Genomic DNA, 11,465 nt, shown 5'->3' with positions numbered 1-11,465 from the left:
TGGAATTAATTAGCATAAATGAGAAGAAAATGAGAGTTATCCATACAGGAACAGGAATTCAGATTCCTCCAGGACATTTTAGTTTGGTAACTGCCCGCTTGCAGCTTGGCCTTGGAAAATGTTCATATCATGGGAAGAGGAACTGATGCAGATTATCAAGGAGAAATTAAAGGAAATTAGTTAAACAACAGTGAACAAAATTGGATTATTCAATCCTGTGGCAGGGTAGCACAATTATTGATATTGTCAGTTTTTAAAGCAATTAGGAAAAAAGGACATCCACCTCAAATCACTGCTGTTGGTGGAGATAAAGGGTTTGGATGCAGCAGTCCTAATAATGGAGGTAGAGTGTGGCTCCAGAGGACAAAAGGGCCTCCTGAAGCAGCTGAAGGAACAACAGCTCCTGGGAAAGACAGCACTATTTGAATCCTGAAACCTGGACAGAAGCAATGGGAATGTGTCCCTGCAGCCAAGTGTTCTGTGTGAGAACAAGCAGATATTATATGATGTTGTTTTACACATGCTGCCAGACCAAATCTCCCTGTTTGCCCCAACGACCCCTTTGGAAAATACTCTGATCCACAGGACTCCCTGTGAAGGCTGCTATGGCACTGAGGGACTTCCACATGAATTCCATCCAGGAGCCTGGGTGCCCTCAGGGACTGGGATCCAGCCTCCTTCCTGCCAAAGGGGAAAGAGCCCCACCAAGCTTTGTTACCCACAGACACCGTGCTAAAGCTGAACAGCAAAGGAGTTTGGGGGCATTATTCTGAAATTAAAAAGGTGCCAGCTGCATGGACAACAGAATTATTGCTCTTATCCCAAATGAGATTGAGGAAAAAAATGAATAACCATGTCACTGAAGTACTGCTGATGTCTGTAAGATGTATCTTGATAGTCAGCCAGAATCTTTGTTTGCCACATCTCTAGAGTTTCACCAAGGGATTGGTCATCAAAATTGTTATGAAAATTTCAATATCAAAATAGCCAAAGTACTCAATGTCGCTAATTGCTGAGTATGTTCTCAGCTGCAGCTGGGAGGAATGGGGCTCCCTTGGAGGGCCCACTCTGTGGGGTGGCCAGAACTCTGTCCATGGGCTCTGCCTTGTAACAGAGTCAATCAAGGGACAGTTACAGAAAACTGTGCTGTAGAACACAGGGATACAATGATCAGTTTGACAGGATTCACTAAGATTTCCCTTCAGGAGAAACTGAACCCTGTTCTAGTTACAGAGGCCACAGTGTGAGAGGATTTCTGTGCTTCACCATCACTCCCAATGTCAGTAGAACTTGGGATGCTGGAGCTGGTCAGTGTCAGTGTTACCCCACTACTGGCTGCAGGGCCACCATTTAGGGTCCTTCAGCAACAACCACAAGGAAGAGCTGGGGCCCAGAGAAGAATTTCCCTCCAAGGAGTGCCTTGGTTTTTAGAAAGCCAAAGATTCTGGTTCACGCTCTGCCCCATGGGCACTGCCTTATACTGTGGAGTTTACAGTAACAAGATAAATTGATTATTAGAAGAAATAGGAAATGATACTATGAAAATATCCAATAGCATATCCTGTGAGCTCAAACAAACACGAATGGGGACACCACAGAACTGCATGGCCTTGGTTTATCTGCTTGATGGCCAAGGAGGAACCTGGGTTGTAATGGTACAGGGATGTTGCACTGCTATCAGTGCTGGGTTTCAAGTCAAACAGTCAGGAATCACCTTGACAGAAAAAACAGTAGAAGAGTGGAAAAAAGAAGAAAATTCTTTTGAGTGGGATTGGCTTCATGGCTGCCAAATTGGAGGCTGCTGCAAAATGAATTTGTGACAGTGTCTGTCATTGCAGTGTGAGCACTTGGTGTGTTATGATTTCATGTTAGAGTTGTTGTGTGCTGGAAATGGAGTACTGAGACTTGTCTAAATAGAGACACAGTCTCAAGAAAAAATGGGATTTGATAAACTAACGGAGAATAGCAACTAAGTAAGGTTGTTTTAAAAGGAATGTGAATTATAGTTCTGAGTAATGAACTTGAACAGCACTTAGTTGAAGAACAAGAGGCAATGCCTGTATGCCTAATATCTAAATCTAAACTGTGTTATTGAAAGAACTGTTATAAAGGTTGTAGTTCATCTGCAGGTTAAAGGACCCAATTAAAGTCCTGAGTCCTTAACACTAGGTCCTGACTGAGGCCTGAACAACAGGCCCTGGGCCAAAGCTGACCTCTAGATAAACCTTCCAACCAAAGATTATCTTTGTATCTGCTCATTAATGAATCATTTTTAGCAATATGATCTCTGTATCTATTCATTGGTGAAACGTGGATTTACCTTTCTGTATTTAAAAATCAGACAAGGCCCCATCTGGCCTTGTTTGGGGCTGACGGATCAAAGTCACATCCCTTGGTTCCTCCTTGATCCCTGGCCAGGCTTTGGGAGGAACCCAAGAGGAGGATGAAACCAAATGTTCCCACACTAGAAGTGCTGTCAGTTTGTTCATTCAGCACTGTCAGAGCTGGGCCCTCTCACAGCGAGGTTAGAGCCTCACCTGTGGCTGGAGGCACCTGCAGGAATTCCCAGTGTCCAGGAGTGGCTCTGCAGCCCTTGGCTGGGACAGCTTCCCCCAGCTGCTGTGTGGATCTGGGGGATGGTAAAGCCTGACGGGAACTGGTGTTGAATTTTTCTTAATCACTGCAGGCAATCTTTGATCTTTGGTGGTGATGATTGACTGCATTGCTGAGCCAGCCGCTCCTTTTGTAATTATTTTCAAATAATTATGTGCTTTACTTTTGTAATTTTTGTAGATTTACCTTATATAAATGACACAATTCCTTCAGTTGGTGTCTGTGTCTTTGGTGCTGACCCTACCCACTGGCAAAACTGACCCTGTGGGCTCCACAGAACCAAGGTGCCCTTGTGACACTGCAGGGCCTTGTGTGACCAGGGGACCATGGTGACCCTGTGGGGCTTAGTGGAACCAAGGGGCCATTGTGACACTGGGGCCACATGGAACCATGGAGCCCATTCTGACACTGCGGGGGACTCATGGTGACAAGGGTCCATTGTTTTCCTCTCCCTGGCACTGCCCAGTTCAGCCTTTCCCCGCCCCTGCCTCAGCCCAGCAGAGCTGCAGAGTAAGGTCTGTCCCTGCAGCAGGAACTGGAGGCACTGGAGGTCAGGGACAGCCACTCTGGGTCTGGAATGCTCAGCAGATGCTCAGCTTGGGCAGCTCCTGCAGCCCCAGGGCCAGCCCTGTTGCCCAGCCCAGCAGCAGAGTTGGCCCCGGGGCTCCTCAGGCAGCTCCTGCTGGCCCAGGGACAGGGCAGCCTCTTGCCAGGGCTCCTGTGCACACCCACAGGCTCCTGCTCTGCTCCTGGCCCATGCCAGCTGCCCCCAGAGCCTTTCCCAGGGGAACACGTCTGTGCTGGCCCCAGCAGCCATTGCTGCAGCCCCTGCCCTGCTGCCCAGAGCCCCGAGCTGGGGCTGCTGCTCTGCAGAGCACGGGGGCTGTGCTGCCCGGGGCCCTGGGCTGCCTCTGCTGGGCTCTGCTGCTCAGCCTGGCACACAGAGGCAGCTGATGGTGCTCCCTGCACTGACCCCTCCCACACAGGCTCTGTGGGGCCATGGAGGGGGCTCAGAGGTGCCTGCCTTGTGAGAGGGCTGCCAGAGGGTCTTGGGGCTGACCTGGATCCTCCTGGGGGAGTTCCCTGAGGGTCAGAGCAGGCAGTGCCCAGACTCCTTTCCCTGGGCCTGCTGTGTCCCTGGGCTGCAGAGCTCTCCTGGCTCACAGCAGACATTCAGTCCTTGGTCTCGGGGTGACCCCAGCCTGGCCAGGCCCGTGCCCAGTGAGCTCCACTCCCTGCTGGTCTCTGGCACACACTGTCCCTGCAGGTCCCCTGTGTTCTCCTGGCAGCTCCCAAGGCCCTCCAGACAAACCTTCCCCTGCCATCAGCCCTGGCACAAGCTGCAGAGCCCCAGGAAGGTTCAGCACAGACCATTCAGCATCTGATGGGCACTGGCCACCAACAAGCAAAACCTGACCCAGACCTGAGTCCCCTGAAGGCCCCAGTGGGACCCTGATCTCATCCTGCTGAGTTCTGGGAGAACAAAGGAACACAAGGAGCAACTTGAGAGTCCTGAGAGTGGCTCTGGAGGGGAGAAAAGCCTTCCTGCCCTGTGCTCAGGAGATACCCTCTGCTGGTGGAGTTGCTGTGCTGCAGCCCAGCTGTGTCCCAGCAGTGCCCATGGCCTGTCCCTGCCTGAGGGCACAGCACGGACACGCAGCAGGACAGTGACCAAGCTGCCACAGCACTCCGGCCTGGCACCCACAGCAGGGCTGGGAAGGGGAGTGTGGAGCTGGGAGGAGCAGATGTGGGGAGAGCCAGGGCCATTGTCCCTGGCCGTGCTGCTGTGCTGGGAGCCCCTTCCCTCCACCTCTGCTCACAGGCACAGCCCCTGCAGAGCCAGAGAAGGGCGGAGAAAATGCCTTGGACACACAGGTCAGGGCAGCCACTGGTTTTTATTCAAATGCAGAGGGAACAAGCCTCCTGAAGGTCTTTGTGTTACAAAAGAAAAGTAGATGTTCATGTAGAAATACTCAGAGTAGTACTACAATATTTTATATATAAAAAAAAAATCAACATTATAACACTGGAAAAAAAGAATAAGAAAACATCCCAATGAAAAAATTGACAAATAGAAAAATAAAGGCCAAGATTGTAAGGAGTTACATTCTGAATGTTCTGGAGCAGAAAAGACAGAGTTTATTGTCCCTGAAAAGATAGGGTCATCATTTTCCACAGGGCATCCTTGAGCTCCTGGTTCCTCAGGCTGTAGATGAGGGGGTTCAGTGCTGGAGTCACCACTGAGTACAGAACAGAGACTGAGAGATCCAGGGATTGAGAAGAGATGGAGGGGGGCTTCAGGTGAGCAAATGCTGCAGTCCTGATAAACAGAGAGACCACAATCAGGTGAGGGAGGCAAGTGGAAAAGGCTTTGTGCCGTCTCTTGCTTAAACTGTGTTCCCTTGGACGAGGACACGAGGCTTGACTCCATTTTCATCAGAAGGCTGATTTATTATGCTATATATTATACGAAAATACTACATTCCAACTATACTAAAAGAACAGAGAGAAGAAGATCAGAAGGCTACAAAGACAAGAAGAATAGGAATCAATAACAAAATCTTGTGACTGCTCACAGCCTTGGCACAGGTGGCTGTGATTGGTCACTGATTGAAAACAATCCACATGAACCAATGGAAGATGCACCCGTGGCATTCCACAGCAGCAGATAGCCATTGTTTACATTTCTTTCCTGAGGCCCTCAGCTCCTCAGGACAGGAAAAATCCTAGCAGAGGCTTTTTCACTAAAATATCATGGCAACAGCCATCCCTGCTCAGAGGGAATCCTCAGCACAGCCCTGAAGATCTGCACATAGGAGAAAACAATGAACACAAAACAGCCAATTGCTAAGGAGACTGAAAACACAATGAGCCCAAGTTCCCTGAGGTAGGATTTGGAGCAGGAGAGCTTGAGGATCTGGGAGATTTCACAGAAGAACTGGCCCAGGGCATTGCCATGGCACAGGGGCAGGGAAAATATATTGGCCGTGTGCATGAAAGCATTGAGAAAGGCACTGGCCCAGGCAGCTGCTGCCATGTGGGCACAAGCTCTGCTGCCCAGGAGGGTCCCGTGGTGCAGGGATTTGCAGATGGACACGTAGCAGTCGTAGCACATGATGGTCAGGAGGCAAAGCTCTGCTGAGATGAAGAACAAAAAGAAAAAGAGCTGTGCAGCACATCCTTTGTAGGAGATGGTCGTGGTGTCCCAGAGGGAATTGTGCATGGCTTTGGGGACAGTGGTGCAGATGGAGCCCAGGTGGCTGAGGGCCAGGTGGAGCAGGAAGAATAACATGGGCGTGTGCAGTTGGTGGCCGCAGGCTACGGCGCTGATGATGAGGCCGTTGCCCAGGAGGGCAGCCAGGGAGATGCCCAGCAAGAGGCAGAAGTGCAGGAGCTGCAGGTGCCACGTGTCTGCCAATGCCAGCAGGAGGAAGTGCCTGATGGAGCTGCTGTTGGACATTTGCTGTGGCTGCACATGGGGACATGTTCTTGGAGAAAGGACAGTGACAAGTCAGGAGAGGCTTCTTGGAACCAAACCTGGGCCATCCCCTCTAGCCTGTCCTGCTGGGATTCACCCAGCCTTGTTCCTGCTCTGGGAAAACCTTCCCCCAGGTCCCTGCCTGAGCTCCAGTTGTGCTGGCTGAGTGTGCCAGGAGCAGCCAGGCCTGTTCGTGGGGACACCCAGGAGAGCAGCTCAGAGCTTGGACGGGCACAGCAAGGAGATCCCCGGCTGTGCCCATGATGGGATCTCAGGGAGGGGGCTCAGCTCATTCCCCTTTCCCAAGGACTGCTTTGCCCACAACACCACAGGTCCCAGGGAAGCTTGGACACTCCATTCCCATGGACACCCTTGCCAGGCAGAAATGCCAAGGGCAGTGCCTGGCTCAGCTGCTGCAAATGCCAGAGCCTCCCTGAGAGCAGCAGATAACAGTGACAATAACAGGGCAGTGCAGAAACAAGAGGAGATGTTGCGGTGCTGTGCCTGAGAGGGCAGGGCAGAGACAGTCGGGCACTCAGGACAGTGTTCCCGTGCCCAGCTGTGCCCAGCACCTCCCACACACCAACAGTGCCCTCCTGCCCCAGCACTGCTCTGTTCAGCCCCCTCTCCTTGCCTGAGCATCTCCCTGGGCCGGGACATTCCCTCCTGAGAGGAGCCTTGTCCCTGCCAGCGCTCACAGAGCCCATCCCACCCTGTGTGCCCTGGCCCCAGCCCTACAGAAACCTGCCTGTGTGCAGGGCCCTGGCTGGGGCAGGCTCTGTGTGCAGGTGGGCAAGGGCAGCTCAGCAGAGCCCTGCTGGGCCCTGCAGAGGGGATGCTGCTGCTGTCCAGGGAGAGGAGTGGCTGAGGGCCCTTTGGGAGGCTCCCAGCAGAGACTGACCACCCAAAGTTACAGTTCTGGAGTCTCCGCAAATGTTGAAACATTCCTTTGGTGATCTTGTGTGTGTCGCTTTAAACTCAGAGTGTTCTGTCATTCTGGAATTACAATTCCTGTTCTGCTTCTCTCATCCCCCTGTTGTCAATATTCAAAAGAGGAAAAAAAAAAAAAGCGAAAACCCCTTGCATCAGTGTTATAACAGTAAAGTAAAAACCAGACCTCTATTGGAAGCTTCCAGATGTCCTGGTGGGGATGGGGCACACCTGGCCCCTGATTTCAACAATTTATTAAGGTTGATTAATTAGGATATTTAACAGGAACATCCAATAGGAGATTCAGTTGCCCCAGTTACACACCCCTGGATCAACCAATTGGAGTAGGTCCAAGGGCTTCTTTGCCTTCACTTTTTGTTATGACTGCTCACAATCAGGTCAAAAACCAAAATGTTCTTCATGTAAGTCCTCTTCCTGATAATAAGACTATACAGTATTTCAGGAATGTATTTAGAGAGTCAGCTTATTGTTCTAAAATAGAAAATAAATATTAGGAAACATACTAGAGTTGAGTTAATTAAGGTTTACAGTTATATAAGTGTATAATAGTAGTTGAATCAACTTAAGAGTAATTTACAGAGCTACAAATATATGAAAAATGTATAAAATGCAACAATCTTTTTGCCACCACCCCAACTTTCCTATCCTTCTCCAAGCAGGAAATTGAAAACACTCTCAGGACAGCTCGTGGTCTTTCCAGCAACGCCAGGCTTACCTTCTTTGGGAAGTGCCCTCCGGAGCTGTGCCCAGGCTGGTCTGAGGCTGGGAGCAGCCCTGCCCTGTTGGGGTGCATTAGTTTTAAGTTGGTTTATTCCTGTACCCCCCATTCCTGCTTATGGTTCTGCCCCGGGCTCTCTCTCTCCCCTCTTCTGAATTGTCCCGTCAGCTACACTTTATCTTTCCTAAATTCCTCCCTAACTGCCTGTCTGTTATTCAGGGTCCTTGCCCACTCATCCAGAACATTCTGGCCTGGACATTGAATGATTGGTTTAGAGGTCAGGGTTCAACCCCTAATTTATTTACACTGGACATCCGAGCTGTTTGTTATGCGTTATTCCCTCCTCTCAAAATTTTAGATTGGTCGCTGTGTTCTAGTTATAAGACCTTGCCGAGCAAGCTTTTTTGTCCGCGCCCGACGCACCATCAATAAACACCTCCTTTTTCCCTGTCGGCGCGGTCCAAAGCCTTTTCTCCTGCGGGACGCAGCCCAGCTTCTCTCCTCACGGCTCTGGGGGTTTCTCGCCCTTCTGAAGGCATTCCGCCTTAAATACCCCCGCTAGGAAGTCTCCTAGCGGGAGAGTGCCCTTCCCCCCTCACTGCTGCCGGCGGTGCTGGCCTGTGCAGCCGGGCGAGTCAGAGACCAAGAGGTCAGCAGTAGCTGCTGCAGATGGCGTCTCAAACGTGGGGCAGTCCGACACCGCGGACCCTACGACAGAGAACCCCGGAGCCGACGGGCGCGATCCGTTGGACTCCCAGAAAGTTTCTCGCGAGTCGTTAACCTACCCTGTGTGGGAGCGGACCCATTTTCATGGGTACGTCCCCACTTGGGGACTGGAACCGGCAGCTCCGTGCACCCTGGAGTCGAGTTCCTCCGCGGGAGTCAAACCACCCCTGGAAACGTGAGTTCTTTTCCCTTTCTTTCTTCCTCTTCCCCCCCCACCTTTGTAACTTGCACCGGTTTTACCCGGTCCGCCGGTTTCGCCCGGCTCCCCGGCTTCACCCGGGATTCTCGTTTTTCCCTAGCTGGCCAGCGTCTTGCCGGCGTAGTCCGGCTCCAGGGGGGTTGCCCCAAAGGTCTTTTCCTTCACGTTATCCAGGGTTGGTGGGTTTGAGCTTTTTACCATCTCATAATGGGTGCTCATTTTACAAAAGCTCAAAAAAGGCATTTTAACTTTGTTTCTGTTATCCTTTCTCGGGGGGGTTTTGAAAAAATAGAAAAAAAAGAAGTTCAAAAACTAGTCATCTGGCTGTCTGCTCAGTTCCCAGAGCTTTCCCCTGAACAAATTCACGATTGGCATTTTTGGGGACAAGTTTGTACCAAATTAGGGGAATTAACTCGAGCAGGAAATTCTTCGCTTTCGCAGACTGCTTTCTGGGCTTCCCAAATTAGGAAAGTTCTAAAGTCCCAGAAGAAACTGAGGGGGCAGCCGTCTGACTCCAGTTTTGTTCCCAGTTCATCTTGTTCCTTTTGTTCTAATCCTTCTCCCTCCCCCGCTTCCCCCAAGCGCGGAATCCTGAAAGCAGCAGCCCGCGACAGCACCGCGCGGGGCTCAGGTCATCGCCCCGGCTCCTTTCGGGAATCCCGTTCCCCCCGCCCGGGAAATTCTGGCCAAACTTCCCGGGGCTCTCCCTGTCCACCCCCTCTTCCACCTAAGATTGCTCCCAGTCGTAAAGGTTCAGTTCGTCTCAATATTCCCCCCCCCCTCCTCCTCCTTCCCCGCCATCTACCCCACTCTTCCAGGATAGCTCACAAGGAGCCCGAAATGGCGGACACCGCGTGGGGCTTCCCACCGACATTTCTTCTTCTTCCCAAAACCCACTTTTTTCTCACCACGACTCTTTCCCTTATCCGGTTTCCCCTCCCACTGTTCCTCCCTCCGCCCCTCCCCTCCCTTCTCCCAAATCTACACTCCGCGACACTCCCACTCCGGCATCAGCGCCTCCCCCATGCCACGTCTCCCAGGCGGGGACAAAGTCGTCAGCCGTCTCCGCCCCCAGTCTTATCTCTCCCCCTCCCTCTTCCCCTCTCAGCTCCGGTTCCCACGCTCCGTCCGGAGCCGCGGGGGAGGGAGCTGAAGGCCAAATTCCAGAGCCGCCAGTCCTCTCGGCGGCCCCGGTCACTTACCAGCCCGGGGGGGGGGGGGCAGAAACCAGCCACATTGGACTCCATTTCCACATCATTCGATAAAGGAGCTGTGCAAAGCTCAAAAAGATTTCTCCCGGGAGAGTGAATATTTTCGGGGAATTCTAAGAGCTACACTCTCTGAAACAGTGGTCACCCCTGCAGATTTAAGGCGGCTGTTCTCCTGCCTTTTAAACCCCACAGAATTCCTTGTTTGGGAAAAACATTGGCGGAGAGAAATTGGTAACATCTTACCCTCGCTGTGGGAAAACCGAGCCACAGCCTCAGATCTGCAGGGGGGTGTGTTAACAACCGACCACTTGTGTGGGACGGGGGCATGGGAGGATGGGCAGGCTCAAGCGTGGTTTGTTCCAGTGGAGGCTTTAAGGGAGGCAGCCAAAGCAGCCGAGCGGGCTTTCCTCACCTTACGGTCTATTGCTACCCCCTTAACATCATATGTAAAAATTATGCAAGATCCTAACGAACCCTTTTTAAGCTTTGTTGAGCGCCTTCGCAGGGCAGTCGAGACGCAGGTCCATGATGAGTCAACTAAGAGGGGAATCCTCACTGAGGTGGCAGCGACGAATGCAAATCCAGCTTGCAAAGCCGCCATCCTCAGTCTGCCGTTAGATCCTCCCCCCACGCTGGATCAGATGCTAGACGTCTGCGACCGCAGAGTCGCCATCATCGCGGAAGAGCTCGACAAGCAACCCAAGGCTCCGGCTCGAAGGGTAGCTGCGACCGACCTGGAGGAAGTCACCACGGCTGCTGCTGCTGCCCCGTCCCGACAGCCCAACACGCCAAAGCTGCAACCCCGGACGGATGCACCGTGCCATCTGTGCAACCAGTCTGGGCATTGGATGCCGGACTGTCCCCTGAGGCGGGAGTTTTACGAATTTAAAAAGAAACATCGGCCTCAGGGGACCCCACAACACCAACCAAAAAACTAAATTGCAAGCGCGCCTCCTCCCCGCGCCACGATAAAAATAGGGCGGGTGCCACCATTTCATCACGCGGGGAAAAGGGAAGGGAGGGAGACCTCCAGCAGGACCTGCCTGTTGTCACAGATTCTAAAACTTTACCAAACTCAACTTCTCACGAATCTATTTCTGATCTTTTTCAGGAGGTGCCTCGGCCCGTCCTAACAACCACCTCCAGGATGGTCCCCTTTCGGTTGCAGTTGGCGGAACCTCTCCATCTTATTGACTCAAATATCCAACTCGTCTCCGTCAGCCCGGAGTGCCCAGGTACCTGGCATCGGACCAAGGGTAGGTTCGTCACAGTTGGAGATTCCAAATTTACACCACAAGACATTCACATCATCCCGGGTCTCATATCATCAGACCCGAAAACATTCGAAGTAGCCATGTATTGTGCCAGCCCTCCCACCTTTCTGCCTCGGGGTCAAATTGTGGCGCAAGCCATTCCTATCCCTGAGGAGCTCTGGGACTCCAAGCCACCCAAAACATCCACATCCTCACACCTCCCATCGGTGGCTTGGGCTCAGGCCCTAGGCAAAGAAAAACCAAGAATCACCTGCAGCCTACAGAAAGGTGGGGACCAGAAGCTCGTTCACGGGCT

General features: G+C 52.1%; 1 protein-coding gene across 1 annotated transcript in view; it reads right to left on the bottom strand.

Annotated features, from left to right (window-relative positions):
- Positions 1-4,154: 4,154 nt before the first annotated feature.
- LOC135283353 (uncharacterized) overlaps positions 4,155-11,465 on the bottom strand; it is a 37,811-nt gene continuing 30,500 nt past the window's right edge. The window contains exons 4-5 of the mRNA XM_064394064.1: positions 7,758-7,821; positions 4,155-4,933 (exon numbers count right to left, since the gene is read on the bottom strand). Of these exons, the coding sequence (XP_064250134.1) occupies positions 4,911-4,933; positions 7,758-7,821 (87 nt within the window). The 3' untranslated portion in view covers positions 4,155-4,910. The remainder of the gene's footprint in view (positions 4,934-7,757; positions 7,822-11,465) is intronic.

The sequence above is a fragment of the Passer domesticus genome, chromosome 18 (assembly GCF_036417665.1).
Source record: "Passer domesticus isolate bPasDom1 chromosome 18, bPasDom1.hap1, whole genome shotgun sequence".
NCBI classification, from domain to species: domain Eukaryota; kingdom Metazoa; phylum Chordata; class Aves; order Passeriformes; family Passeridae; genus Passer; species Passer domesticus.
Note: the sequence above shows the minus strand (reverse complement) of the source record. Positions and strands in the feature narration are given on the sequence as shown.